The 15,620-nt window shown below is 49.3% G+C and overlaps 1 protein-coding gene across 1 annotated transcript in view; it reads right to left on the reverse strand.

Moving 5' to 3' along the window:
• SYPL2 (synaptophysin like 2) overlaps positions 1-7,992 on the reverse strand; it is a 32,391-nt gene extending 24,399 nt beyond the window's left edge. Inside the window, exon 1 of the mRNA XM_039538679.1 lies at positions 7,975-7,992. Coding sequence (XP_039394613.1) covers positions 7,975-7,992 — 18 coding nt within the window. The remainder of the gene's footprint in view (positions 1-7,974) is intronic.
• Between the last annotated feature and the right edge of the window lie 7,628 nt (positions 7,993-15,620).

Below are 15,620 nucleotides of genomic sequence, written 5' to 3' on the forward strand. Positions count from 1 at the left end.
TCAGAAAAGGGCAACAAAAATTATTAGGGTTATGGAACGGCTTCTATATAAGAAGAGATTAATAAGACTGGGACCTTTCAGCTTGGAAAAGAGACAACGAAGGGGGGATATGATGGAGGTCTATAAAATCATGACTTGGGGAGAAAGTAAATAAGGAAGTGTTATTTATGCCTTTGCATAACAAAAGAACAAGGGGTGACCTGATTAAATTAATAGGCAGCAGATTTACAAACAAAAGGAAGTCAACCTGTGGAACTCCTTGCCAGAGGGTTCAAAAAAGAACTAGATAAATTCATGGAAGATAGGTCCACCAATGGCTATTAGCCAGGATGGGCAGGAATGGTGTCCCTAGACTCTGTTTGCCAGAAGCTGGGAATGGGCAACACTTGATGATTCCCTGTTCTGTTCATTCCCTTTGGGGCACCTGGCTTTGGCCACTGTCGGAAGACAGGGTACAGGGCTAGATGGACCTTTGGTCTGACCCAATCTGGCTGTTCTTATGAGAATGTTGGGTGCATGAAGAATACACATGCACCCAACATTAATATTAAATATGGTTTAGTTTGTGGTCCAGCTGAATTTGGGTCTGGAAGGTAATAAATAAATATTTATAGGAAGGTTTCAGTGATAAGGTTAGAATCAGCATGTATCCACTGTTTTTAATAACTTTGCCTTGTTTAAAAGTTCGGGAATGCAGATTCACTCAGTAGTTATTACTAGTGGAGGTAGTGGTCTGAGGATCATATGTGTAAAGACCTGATTCAAAGTCCACTGAAGTCAATGAGAGTCTTTCTATTGACTTAAGTTGGGCTTTGGATCAGGCACGATGAAAGAAATGTCATTTCACAAACAAGTGTGACAACAAAAGCGACATCCAGATATGACATATAAATCCACCTTCCGCTGTGTCTGGGGGGCAGGGGGACAAGATCAGAATGTAGCAACATCAGGGCCGCCCCGGGGGGGGGCAAGTGGGGCAATTTGCCCCAGGCCCCGGGCCCCGCAGGGGTCCCCACGCGAATGCTCCAGCCCCGGCCCGCCTCCGCCTTCCCCCATCCCCCGGCGCCTCAGTGCGCTGCATTCAGGAGCGGTCCTGGACAGAGCTAAAGCGGCGTGATTTACAAACAAAAGGAAGTCAACCTGTGGAACTCCTTGCCAGAGGGTTCAAAAAAGAACTAGATAAATTCATGGAAGATAGGCGAGGCCTGAGCTCCTCCCACTCGGAGCCGTGTGGTAAGGGGGTGGGTCTGTGAGCTCCAGTGCCGCTGAAGCCGCGCTGCTGCAGCGCTGTCCAGGGGCCAGGGCCACTCCTGGATGCAAACGCATTGAGGCTCTGGGAGAGGGGGGGAGGCAGGGGTAAGCAGCATGGCAAGGGGCCGGGGCCAGGGCTGGGGCTGGGGGGTGGGGCTGGATAAGGGGCAGGGAGTCCCGGGGACAGTCAGGGGACAGGGAGGGGGCAGAATCATAGAATCATAGAATCATAGAATTCAAGATCAGAAGGGACCATTATGATCATCTAGTCTGACCTCCTGCAAGATGCAGGCCACATAAGCCGATCCACCCACTCCTTAGCAAGTGAACCCTGCCCCATGCTTCGGAGGAAGGCGAAAAACCTCCAGGGCCATAGCCAATCTTCCCTGGAGGAAAATTCCTTCCCGACCCCAAATATGGCGGTCAGCTGAACCCCGAGCATGCGGGCAAGACTCTCCAGCCAAACCCTCTGGAAAAGGTTATATCATACCAGGCACATAATTGACCTATTGACTAAGCCCGTTATCCTATCATACCATCCCCTCCATAAACTTATCTAGCTTAATCTTAAAGTCATGGAGGTCCTTCGCCCCACTGTTTCCCTCGGTAGACTGTTCCAGTATTGCACTCCCTGATGGTTAGAAACCCTAATTTCAAGCCTGAATTTCCTGACTGACAGTTTATATCCGTTCGTGTCCACATTAGCACTGAGCTGAAATAATTCTTCTCCTTCCTGGTATTTATCCCTCTGATATATTTAAAGAGTGTAATCATATCTCCTCTCATCCTTCTTTTGGTTAAGGAAAACAAACCGAGCTCCTCAAGTCTCCTTTCATACGACAGGCTTTCCATTCCTCGGATCATTCTAGTGGCCCTTTTTTGTACCTGTTCTAGTTTGAATTCATCCTTCTTAAACATGGGAGACCAAAACTGCACACAATACTCCAAATGAGGTCTCACCAGCGCCTTATATAACGGGACTAGCACCTCCTTATCCCTACTAGAAATACCTCGCCTAATGCAACCCAAGACCGCATTAGCTTTTTAACCACATCACATTGCCTACTCATAGTCATCTTGCGATCAACCAGGACTCCTAGGTCCTTCTCCTCCTCCGTTACTTCCAACTGGTGCGTCCCCAGCTTATAACTAAAGTTCTTGTTAGACATCCCTAAATGCATAACCTTACACTTCTCACTGTTGAATTTCATCCTGTTACTAATACTCCAGTTTACAAGGTCATCTAAATCTCCCTGGAGAATATCCCGATCCTCTTCCGAATTGACAATACCCCCCAACTTGGTGTCATCCGCAAACTTTATCAGCCCACTCCTACTCTTGGTTCCCAGGTCAGCAATAAATAGATTGAATAAAATCGGACCCAAACCCGAGCCTTGAGGAACTCCACTGGTGACCCTCCAACCAGACAGTTCCCCTTCAATACTACCCTCTGCAGTCTCCCTTTAACCAGCTCCTTATCCACCTCTGGATTTTCACTTGATCCCCATCTTTTCCAATTTAACCAGTAATTCTTCATGCATCAAACGCCTTACTGAAATCCAGATATATGAGATCCACCGCATTTCCCTTGTCTAAAAATCTGTTACTCTCTCAAAGAAGGAGATCAAGTTGGTTTGGCACGATCTACCTTAAATCCATGCTGTAATCTATCCCAGTTGCCATCGGCCTCATGCTCGAACCACTCTCTCTTTTAAGATTTTTTCCATGACTTTGCATACTACAGATGTTAGACTAACAGGCCTATAATTCCCGGGTCACTTTTTTCCCCTTCTTGAATATAGGAACTACATTAGCTAATCTCCAGTCAGTCGGTACAATCCCGAATTTAGGATTTATTAAAGATTATCGCTAACGGGCTAGCAATATCCTCGCCAATTCCTTAATATTCTAGGATGAAGATTATCCGGCCCCGATTTACTTAAGCTGTTCCAGTTTGGCTTCTACCTCAGCTACCGTAATGTCTACCCCCATATCTTCATTCCCATCGTTCCCTCTATCACTATTCCTTAGCCCTTCATTAGCCTCATTAAAGACCGAGGCAAAGTATTCATTCAGATATTGAGCCATTCCAAGATTATCCCTAATCTCCACTCCATTTAAAGTTTTAAGCGGTCCCACTTCTTCCTTCTTGGTTTTCTTCCTATTTATATGGCTAAAAGGTTTTAATCCTTCGCTAGATCCATCTCCACGCCTTTCTCACAGCTTCCCTCTGACCTCAATAAGGTAGGTTTCCTTGCTGATCCCTCCCATTTTCCACTCCTGGTACGCTTTCTGCTTTTTCTTAATGACCCTCTAAGACGCTTGCTCATCCAGCTCGGTCTAAAACTGCTACCATACATGCCTCTGACAACTCCTGCAACTTCAACTTGAAGTAACCCCAGGCGCCATCTGCCCTTAGATCCCTAAATATGTTAGCCCAGTCCACTTCCTAACTAGTCGCCTTAATTTAGTAAAATTAGCCCTTTTGAAATCATACACCCTAGTCTCAGATGCACTATTGATTATCCTTCCATTTATTTGGAAACGAATTAGCTCATGATCGGTTGTCCCCTACAACAATGTCCTCAACAAGGTCACTCACCAAAATCAAATCTAAAATGGCATCCCCCCTCGTCGGTTCAGCAACCACTTGATGAAGGAATTCATTAGCTATCACGTCTAGGAAAAGCTGAGCCCTATTATTATTACTAGCATTTGTTTCCCAATCTATATCCGGGAAGTTAAAGTCCCCCATGATCAAGCAGTTCCTATTAGTGTTTACCTCCTTAAAAACATTAAAGAGCTCTCTATCCATCTCTAAGCTAGATCCTGGCGGTCTATAGCACACCCCAATCACTATCCTGGATGAGGCTCTGGTAGTTTTCTTCCCCAATGTGACCATTGCCCAAACAGACTCTGTATTGTCCATTGCAGCGCTAGTTATCTCATTACATTTTACCTCATTATTGATATACAGTGCTACTCCCCCACCTTTACCTTTGCATCGGTCTTTCCTAAACAGCACATACCCTTCCATACCTGTACTCCAGTCATGGCTACTGTTCCACCATGTTTCTGTTATTCCTACGATATCCGGTTTCAATTCCCGGACCAGGAGCTCCAGTTCCTCCATTTTGTTACCTAAGCTTCTCGCATTGGTGAACAAACATCCTAATTTTTCCTGTTGGGCTCCTCTCACTCTTTTCAGAGGTTTTGGGGGGGGGCAGTCAGGGGATGGGGAATGCAGTCAGTTGGATTGTGGGCATTCTGGGGGTCTGTAAGGACTCGGCGGGGGGCAGGGTGTGGATAGGGGTTGGGGCAGTCAGAGGACAGGGAACGGGGGGGTTGGTGGGGTCCCGGGAGGGTGGTTGGGGAGGAGGTATCGGTGGGGCAGTGAGGGGACAAGGAGCAGGATGGGTCAGGAATTCTGAGGGGGACAGTTGGGGGGGCAGGAAGTGGATGGGGCTCAGATAGGGGGCAGGGCCAGGCTGTTTGGGGAGGCACAGCCTTCCCTACCCTAAAGCTCATTCAGCAGTTTGAGGCTTGCAGACAGCTATTTAACACAAAGAGACAAGCTGTTATCTTTTCCATGAGGGAAGGATCACATGAGAATAGAATAGCAATATCCCACACCACCTACCTCCTTCCCAACCCTATCAAGGGAGACCCCTGCTCCCCTGGAGTACCCGAGGCTCCAGAGGGGTTAATTCAGTGGTTCTCAAACTTTTGTACTGGTGACCCCTTTCACATAGCAAACCTCTGAGTGTGACCCCCTCTTACAAATTAAAAACACTTTTTTATATATTTATATATTATAAATGCTGGAGGCAAAGTGGGGTTTGAGGTGGAGGCTGACAGCTCGTGACCCCTGGTAATAACCTGGTGACCCCCTGAGGGGTCCTGCCCCCCAGTTTGAGAACCCCTTGGGTTAATTTAATCTTAGCACCCTGTGTCCATTCACATGCATGTGCTATTTTGAGCATTTCAGTTTTCACAACATAAGCTCATCCCAGATTCTGGAACAAGCTCAAATGCTCAGTTCGTGGAGTATGTACATAAGATATACTAAAGACAAACCCACAGTAACTGTCTCCAGTTTGTGAGGGACCCCATGGAGCCAGTCTCTAGGAAATAGATACATTCATGGAGGTTAAGTCCATTAATGGCTATTAGCCAAGATGGGTAAGGAATGGTGTCCGTAGCCTCTGTTTGTCAGAGGGTGGAGATGGATGGCAGGAGAGAGATCACTTGATCATTACCTGTTAGGTTCACTCCCTCTGGGGCACTTGGCATTGGCCACTGTTGGTAGACAGGATACTGGGCTGAATGGGCTGGCCGTTCTTATGTCCTAAGCTAAATGAGCCCAAAGTTATGGAGACAGATATGAGTCAAGGAAGCCAGCAGAGTATCAGAAACCTGGAAAAATCTCTGACTGGATGGGCTCAGGCGTTTGGTCACAAGCTGAGGTGGTTCAAAAGTTTTGGATTTTTTTAAAGCAGATTTCTTATTGTTTCTTTAAACAAACACAGCAAGCAGCAAATATTTGGCCACACACTTCTGAAACCCCAAACCATGTTCAAGTTTTGACAGACTAATTTCAGCTTTTCAATTAAAAAAACCACAACAAATTTTGAAGGAAAGCAGACATTGTCCATGATTTTTTTCTGCTTTTTAAAAACCCCTAGTTTTCAATCCAGAAAAAGTTTTGACGGAAAATATTTGTCCAACCCTTTTAATGAGATTTAGTGCCTTTTAGCACTAGCTGATACTGAGAACCAGTGATACCTTGTAAAGGTGACTTGAAAAGAAGTTTTCTCAAAACTGGGTTTGTGCCGAGATGCGGAAGGTTTTTAAATGTTTATTTTTCCCAGGGCTGCCCGGGGTGGGTGCGGGAGGCAAGTGGGGCAATTTGCCTTGGGCCCCCCAGGGCCCTCCACAAGAATATAGTATTTTTTTTATGTAAGGGGCTCCTAAATTGCTTTGCCTCAGGTCCCCTGAATCCTCTGGGCAGCCCTGAGCAACATAAACACGTGTCAACTGAGTAGACGAGATCAAACATAATATCTTGAGAGCAAAGGTTACATGCATCCCTCATTCACAGGAAGCCATATTTAGGAGCTTCATCATATCTGAAAGCTGGCTCATCCGCTTATCCCAAGTGACTCCTATTGTGTGTCACTAAAATTTACTCCTATGCGGATGATGATAATGGTCCCTTCTGGCTTTAAATCCATTGATTCCCATTTAAGCAGGGTTGCTGTAGCGGGGTGGTCACCGGCTCCTGATCTGAAAGGGGTTAAAAGGCAGCCCTTGGAGAGGGCTGGGGCTGGGAGCCTTAGGCTGGGTTGGTTGGGGAGGCGGCCTCAGCTGTGGCCATGCCCCAAACAGACCCAGCTGGCCCTATAAAGGCCAGGGAAGCCAGGAGCAGACACACAGTCTCCTCTAGCTGTGGAGGGAGACTGGCCTGGCTGCTGGAGAGTTACACAAGGTACCTGGAGTGGAGCAGGGCTAGGGGACGGCCAAGAGAGCTGGGGAGCTCTGGCCTGGAAACCACCCTGGCTGTGGCCTAGTATAAGGCCAAACAGGTACTGGGGTTGCTGGGGACAGCTGAAGGCTAGGCAGAGGCAGCAGGTCCAAACCAAACCTTGCCTGTGATGAGTGGCTTATACTGCAGTCTGCCCCAGGGAGTGGGGACTAGATGGTGACTGGCAGTAGCCTATGATTGAGGTGAGGTGGGGATAGAGGGTGGGGGTTCCCCAGGGAGGGGAGACCCTGAGAGTGAGGGGTTACTCGCAGGGGGAAGTGCCCCAGATAATGGGGCTCTGGAGTCCTGGAAGGCATGTGGGGGCCCAGTGGCAGTGGGACACTGACCTGCAGAGGGTGCTCCAAGGCTGGAAAATGAGCTAATTCCCAGGACACCAGCAGGAGGCGCCGCAGGGGTGAGTCCTGCACTGTTACAGTTGCTTACATGGGATTTAGGGGGGTGTAAACCTTGTGCTATGGTAAATGTCGTGCTGTGTGAAGTGTCAGCACCATATAACCCAAAACAGTTACTTAAAGAATAATATGTTCTGTTCCTAGAGCACCTTCTGTCCAAAGATCTCCAGGCTCTATAAGCTTCACAATTCCCTGATAAGGTAAGTCTTACAGATGGGCAAACCAAGGCACAAAAATGTGAAGTGAATCAGCAATGTCATATAACAAATCAGTGGCAGAGCCAGGATAAGTCTGTCTTTTAAAACTCTCCTCCCATAATTTAAAAGATAATTCCTATGTATGAGGTACCATAAAGAATTGAGAATTTTCTCAGCCAGCCAGAGTGCAGGGATGCTGTGTAGTAACTAGCACATAATTGCACACTTCTCAATTATGTAGTTCCCAGGAGTCTGAGTGGCAGAGATTTCTGATTTGTATAATTATGTCACACTTATTTTTCAGCAGTCATGCAGCATAGAAATCCTTGTAGTGGTCCTCAGCTAATCAGAGTGGAGGTATTTGGGGAACACCTATACAGGTATTTTTCAATAACTATCTATCTGGGTGGTTCTGGTCACAAAAGAACCATCTGAATAGACCAACAGAACATGCCAGTGCCCATTCTGGCACCAATGGCAACATGCAGCCAAAACCTTCCTCACCTCATCACTTCTCCAGGATTTGTCACCCCTGCTTACTATGTCACATCTAGAATTTTAATCACACTCTCTTTGTGGTGGGACTTACTATGTCTCTGTGAAGCATCCAGCATCCTTCTATGAGCCAGAAAATAATACTGTAATTATACTCAGACTATGCAAATATTTGTACTCTGATTGGCTACTGTCTTCCATACAACACAATCAGAGCACAATCAGAGCACCTGAGGTGACAGGATGAAAGCTCATTGCAATAATAAGTAAAAACATAAAGCTGTGTTGGATTAACTTATTAATAACTGTATTCTGGACCAAAAAATTCTGAGGCCAAAGGCTACTCCAGGATCCAGTTTTCATGCCTACAACAGGAAGCAATCATATCAGAGAGTCATAGATTTGAAAGCCAGAAGAGACTATTATGATCTACAAAAAAAACAGGAGTACTTGTGGCACCTTAAAGACTAACAAATTTATTTTAGCATGAGCTTTCGTGAGCTGCAGCTCACTTCTTCGGATGCAACAGGAGTACTTGTGGCACCTTAAAGACTAACACATTTATTTTAGCATGAGCTTTCGTGAGCTGCAGCTCACTTCTTCTTCTAGTCTGCCCTGTTACACAACATAGGCTAGAGAATTTCAGCAGATAGATCCTGCAACTAGCCTAAAACTTCTGGTTGGGCTGGACCAGATCTATTAGGACCTCCTATTTGATCCAAAGACTCAAATGATAGAGAAACCACCACATCTGTAGGTCAGTTGTTACCAGTCTGAATTCGTCTAGGTTCAGCTTCCAGCCACCGGTTCTTGTCACGTCTTTGTCGGTTAGATTAAAGAGTCCTCTACTTCTCCACATGTAGGGACTTGGAGATTGTGATCCAGTCACCTACCAGGCTTCTTATTAAAGCTTCTGTACTGTGTCAAACTCCTTGGGGAACCAGACATTCTGAGGTCTAATCCTATTTGGGCCACTTGGTGTCTGACCTTGTTGGTCATAGTTAAGGCTACATTTTAGTCACAGGTATTTTTAGTAAAATTCATGGGCAATAAACAAAAATTCACAGCCTGTGACCTGTATATGACTTTTACTATATACATCTAACTAAAACTGGGGTTGGGGGTGCTCTGGGAAGGCAGCCCAGGACCACTGTGGTAAGGGGGAGGGGCGGGCAGGCTCCCTACCCGGCTCCAACCAGCATGTCCCTGGAGGGAGGGGCAACAAGGTGGGCTCCACATGCTGGTCCAGCCACAAGCACCAGCTCCGCAGCTCCCATTGGCCGGGAACCACAGCCAATGGGAGCTGTGGAGGTGGTGCCTGAAGATGCGAGCAGTGCGCAGAGCCCCCTGGCTCCTCCACCTAGGAGCTGCAGAGACATGCCAGAGGGAGCTGGGGAGCCCCCCCCGAGGTAAATGCTGCCCCACACCCCAACTTCCTGCCCCAGCCCCCTCCCACCCACCCAAACTGCTGCTGCCAGCTCAGGGGCTGCCCGGCCGCTGCAGAAGTCACAGAGGTCACAGGAAAGTCATGGAATCTGTGACTTCTATGACAGACACACAGACTTAGTCATAGTGACTTGTCCATTTTCCTATGGGACCACTGATTTTGGGTGCCCACCTGAGATTTTTGCCCTGATTTTTGGAGGTGCTGAGCATCCCCAACTCCAAATGAAGTCAATCAAAACTGTTCCTGCCCATGCCAAGGCTGACTTTGGCTCTAGAAGTTTTCCCTTGTTTTGTCAGCTGGGTGAAATGAGAGATCTGGAGCAGCCATGTTGGTTGTGGGCACCCACATGACTGATATATTTCCAAGGCAGTAGTCAGAGTTCTGGGACTTGCCTTTACCAGATGCTACCATCCAAAGTTTAACAGCAGCACATCCCTGCACTCTGTCTGGCCGTGTTCATTCCATGCCAGTATAGCAGCCACACATCTGAACAGTAACTAGCTAACCACTCATCTTCTCTAAGGAACGATAAGCAGATCAGGAACTGGTGTTTCAGTGCTGGCAGGGCCGGCTCCAAGTTTTTTGCTGCCCCAGGCAAAAACATTTTCCTGCGCCCCCCTGGCCCCACCCCAACTCTGCCCCTTCCCTCCCCATTCCAACCCCTTTCCCAAATTCCTGGCCCCACCTCCTCCCCCAGGCGCACTGCATTTCCCCTCCTACCCCTCCCTCCCAGGCTTGCCTAGCAGGGAGGGGGGAGAAGCGGAGTGGCAGTGCACTCGGGGGAGGAGTCGGAGGTGAGCGGGGGGGGGGAGTGGTTCTTCTGCCCCCCCCCGGGTTATTTCTTGCAGCCCTCCCTGCGCCCCCCACCGCTGCAGCTCACCTCCGTTCCGCCCGCTCCCCTGAGCGTGCCGCTGCCGCTCCACTTCTCCCCGCTCCCTCCCTGGCTTGCCACAAAACAGCTGATTCGCGCTGCAAGCCTGGGAGGTAGCGGGGAGAAGCGGAGCAGCGGCGTGCTCAGGGGAGCAGGCGGCAGTGGAGTGGAGGTGAGCTGAGGGGGAGCAGTTCCTCTGCCCCCCGCCCTGGGTTACTTCCTGAAGCCCTCCCTGTACCCCTCACCACCGCAGCTCACCGCCGCTCAGGACCGGCTCCTGGCTTTTTGCGTCCCAAGCAACAACAAAAAAAAAGAAAAGGGAGCCAGAGTGCCGCCCCTTGGAAAGTGCCGTCCCAAGCACATGCTTGGAGCGCTGGTGCCTAGAGCCGGCCCTGAGTGCTGGTGCCTTTCAGGATGCATTTCAGATTGACTCATTAATAGATGCAGTCTCAAGACACCAACTAAGCACAAGCAGAGCACAGATTGCCAGTTGTGAGGGAAAGTAAAGGCAATCATCATTAGAGATGCCTTTATCTATATCTGGTCTGGTTGCTGTCTCAGAAATTCAGCCGTAGGCAGTGAGGCTATGAATCCAGAGCTCCAGTTGGTGGTCTGGTCTCTGGATTCAGCTCAGTTTCTGAAATGTCACTGCTTACTGTGGGGTGAAAGCCACCCCTGTGCAGAGGGCCATCAGAAGGGCTAGCATATGTAAAGTCTTTTGAGGGCATGAGTAAGATTTAAATAATACATAGGCCTTGCATTGGTCCTCTGCCTAGGTGTGAATGTCACTCTGGTTGTTTGATCCATCTAAGGTCAAGCTTATACAGCCCCCATTCCTGTAATATGTGAGCACTTTATAATCTTTATAGCATCCCTTGTGAGGTATAGAAGTGACATTTTACAATGGGAAACTGAGGCACAGAGTGGGTAAGTGACTTGCCCGTGGTCAGACAGGAAGTCTCTGACAGAGCAGGAACTCTAAAGGCCTGCCACACCCTAGGCTTTAGGACTAAATGCTGGACTGTATCCTTCCTCAAACATAGGTGTCCCACCAACCTACTTTTCCACCAGGTGCAGGCTTTATACCAGGAGAGTGGGCTAAGCAGTGCATAGGGACTATCAACATTCCTAGAAGCTACAGGGTCAAAGTCCAGCGCAAATAACTCATTCCTTCGAACGGAGTTATGCTGTGTTTTAGATGAGACTTTTGATTCTCTGACCTTGTCTGGTCTGTGTCGGTGACAATAATATATTCCACTGATTGGAAGAATAGGGGATTGGTCTGCCAGCCTCAATTAAAATTTTCCCTTCCTCTTCTGGGATGCTGCGTACTGGCTGGTGGTGGTTCTCCACACTAGAGATGGTTGTAGGGTTGCCAACTTTCTAATCACACAACTGAATGCCCTTACCCTGCCATTACCCTGAGGCCCCGGCCCTTCTCTAAGGCCCCGCCTTCTGCTCACTCCATCCCCTCTCCCTCCGTTGCTCTCTCTCCTCCATCCTCACTCAGTTTCACAAGGCTGGGGCAGGGGGTTGGCTGTGGAAAGGTGTGAAGGCTCCAGCTGGGGGTGCAGGCTTTGGGGTGTGGCCGGGGATAAGGGGTTTGGGGTGTAGGAGAGGGCTGGGGCATGGGGTCGGGGTGTAGGAGACGTTGCAGGTTCCAGGTGGGGGTTCAGGGTACGGGATCTGGCCTGGCAGCGCTTACCTCAGGCAACTCCCAGAAGCAGCCTGCATGTCCCGCTCCTAGGTGGAGGGACCAGGGGCTCTGCACACTGCCCACTCCCGCAGACAGGACCGGCTCCAGACCCCAGCGCGCCAAGCGCGCGCTTAGGGCGGCATCCCACGGGAGGGTGGCAGGCAGCTGCGGTGGACCTCCCGCAGGCATGCCTGCGGAGGGTCCGCTGGTCCCGCGGCTCCGGTGGGCCTCCTGCAGACGTGCCTGCGGAGGGTCCGCTGGTCCCGCGGCTTCGGTGGAGCATCCGCAGGCGTGCCTGCGGGAGATCCACCGGAGCCGCGGGACCAGCGGACCCTCCGCAGGCACATCTGCAGGAGGTCCACGGGAGCCGCGGGACCGGCGACCGCCAAAGCGCCCCCTGAGGCGTGCCGCCCTGCCTGGGGCGGCACAAATCCTAGAGCCGCCCCTGCCCGCAGATGCCGCCCCCGCAGCTCCCATTGGCTGCTTCTGGGAACCACGCGGCACCAAGGCAGGCAGGGAGCCTGCCTTAGCCCCACTGCACTGCTGACCCAACTTTTAGTGGCCCAGTCAGTGGTGCTGACTGGAACCGCCAGTGTCCCTTTTCGACCAGGCCAAACACCAGATGCCTGGCAACCCTAGATGGCTGCTTTTCAGTGGTGTATGTACACGGTTTGTCCAGTGCTTTGAGATGAATGACACCATATTAAACCTCCGTTCTTATCAGCAGGTTTCACCAACAATACTATCTAGTGAGAAATAAGACACTCATCTCCCCAGCTTTCTTTTTTATGAAGGCAATTTTTAACATGCATAAGCTGTGAAAAAGAGTTGCCAGGCTCCCTAAATAGCAGTTCCATCCTGTCTCACTGCTTGCAGTACCTTTTCCTAAGTCTTGTTTACACTGGGAAATTTACCTGCTATTGATAGTGGTACAGCAGAACTGGTGCTGAACACAGTTTAATTGCCAGCATAAACAGGATTAAATACTGTTTAGTTACATCTACTGAGGCAGTCCATGGTCAGCAAGAGGTTAATTTCCTTGTGTAGAAAAACCTGCTGCAGCTAAGCTCTGAAAGTGGGGCTATGACAGCTCTTCTGTCTGCCGGATTTTGGCTGAGTTGTCTGTGGACTCCTAACAGCTCTCTTCATACAAGAAGAATCATTACAAAGAGGAGGTCTGGATGGTGCAGGGAATTGCTAGCAGACTCTGGAGGCTTTCATACCTAGGTTGCCAGTTTGAATCCAGCTAAATTTGTTACTTCAAAGCATGGGGCCTCCTCCCTTGGCCAGGCCTTCTACCTCATTATATTTATGGCAAACTCACTCTGAGGATGGTGAAGAATGGTGCAGGGTAGGAGCCTTGGGCTGTCTCATTCAGTGTCCCTACAGCATCCTTCCTGGAGTGGAGATGAGGAAGCAGCTGGTTCTGATGCTGCTGCTATTGTTCAGGGCTGGATAATGGGAAAGTGAACTCAGAACCTTCATCAATTAGTGGGGTGACATGAAAGGAAAATCATATTCTTCTGGGGTATATCCATGTCCCACATGCTGGCTGATCTGGTGCCCCTTCTTGCTGGTTGTAAGTCTATAACTTCCCAAAGGTAGCTTTGGAATACCACAAGCACTGATCACTGAAATGGAAGGTGCAGCTAGCCAGAGATGTTAACAGGGTCTGGGGCTACTCTAATTGATGCTATGTCCCAGGCAGGCCCTCAGCCTAGCCCAGAATTAAGGAGGTGTATAAGTACTTGCTGCACCTCCTGAGGTATGGCTCCTGAGAGGCATGGCTCAGAATCTACCTCAACGTTTGGAATGTGCTGAGATTTTTGTCCTATTCCAGATAGTTTTTGTAGATGGCTGTTTTGAAGCCAGATTCAGCTCAGTGTTAATATCTAGATGCAGCATCCCCAAGGCAGAAAGTGCTGGAGGTGAGGAGGCTGCTGTCAGCAACCAAGTCATGGGCAGTCTAGCCTAATGGTTGGAGCAACAGTCCAGCCTACTATTTAGAGCTGAATCCAGCTGGGGAGAGTCCTGGACTGAAGTCAAAGGTCAGAGCCAAGAGTCAGAAGCCAACGCCTAAGCCAAATGGTAAGCCGGAGTCACAGTCAGAAGGCATAGCCGAGGATCAGAGTTAGGGTGGAGTGGGGTGCTGAGGCAGAAGCAGGTACTAGCTGGAATTAGGGCAGGGCTAGCGAGAGCAGGGCCGCCCCGGGGGAACGGGGGTGGGGGACAAGTGTGGCAATTTGCCCCGGGCCGCACAGGGGCCCCCACGAGAATATAGTATTCTATAGTATTGCAACTTTTTTATGGAAAGGGCCCCCAAAATTGCTTTGCCCTAGGCCCCCTGAATCCTCTGGACAGCCCTGAGAGAGAGACAGGACCAAGGGCAGCTGCAGACAAGGAGCACATTGAGCAGCTACTGGAGTGCTGCTGCTACTAATGACCTTAAGTATCATCCTGCTGACTCCTACTGCCAATCAGGTGGCTCAGTCAGACAGCTTCTATCAGGGCCAGCTACACTCATTAGGTTGTCAGGAGAATGGCTCAGCTGCAGGCCCCTGACAGTATCCTCCTTCAAGAGTCCCTCCTAGAGGCCATGGGATCTGGTTTCAGAGGGTATTTCTGGTCAAAGACACATGAGTTCTCGAGCCTGGATGTTTTCTACCAGCTCCCATGATCACTCTTCTGATCCATAACCCTCCCAATCCACCAGATAATAGGATTTGCCTCAAACTTGTTTGGAGTCTAGGATCTCATGGACCTCATACTCCTCTTGGCCCAGGACATCTGTGGGAGGTGGGGTTGGTGCAGAGCAGCCAGGACAGGAATTTCCCACCTAGGGTTTGAGAAGAGACACATAAAAAACTGAGTGGACCTTTAAGGATTCTGGCAACTAGAGCCTAATGCTACAGGGTTTATTTGTCCCGTGATCTTAAATAGGTCAAACTGGTGGTCCAGTTTGGCTGAGAGACAGGTGGATTTGAGATGTTTGGAGGTCAGCCAGACAGTCAGTGTGGCTTGGCGGTTTTGCTCTGCATGATGTTTGTATACCTGCTTGGTAGCTTCCAGGTGTTCAGTATGCTCTTGATGGACCCAATGAAGATGGGCAACTAGATCTGCTGCGGTGGGGACTGGGGAAGCTGTAGGTGTGGCAGAATGAAAGCAAGGGTGAAAACCATAGTTTGCATAGAATGGACTATGTCGGGTGGATGCATGGGTGCAGCTGTTGTATGCAAACTCTGTGTATAGCAGGAAAGTGACTCAATCATCTTGACAAGAATTGAGAAAACAATGGAGGTATTGTTCGAGGGCCTGGTCCACCTGTTCTGTCAGCCCCTTTTTCTGTGGGTGATAGGCTGAGGAGGTAAGCAGTTCCATTCCCAAGAGTTTGCACTGAAAATGGGAAGTGAATTGTGGACCTCCATCTGAGACTATTCCAGTCAACATCCCATGGCGCCGAAAAATATAATGTAGAAAAAGGGTGGCATGGCTGGGTGGTTGGGAGAGAACAAATGGAAATGAAGTGCACCGTATTAGTAAGGAGCTAAATGAGGACAAGGATGACAGTGCAATCCTGGGAGTGAGGTAACTCTACGATGAAATCCAAGAATACCCAGGAACCATCTTTAACACCTTGTGTCAGGGTTGGCCCTCTGGGATGTAAAGGATACCTTCTGTGATAAAGTAGACCCTCCTTCAAATGAAACCCCAAACTGGACAGAATAC

This window comes from Mauremys reevesii, linkage group 4 (genome assembly GCF_016161935.1).
Source record: "Mauremys reevesii isolate NIE-2019 linkage group 4, ASM1616193v1, whole genome shotgun sequence".
In the NCBI taxonomy this organism is placed as follows: domain Eukaryota; kingdom Metazoa; phylum Chordata; order Testudines; family Geoemydidae; genus Mauremys; species Mauremys reevesii.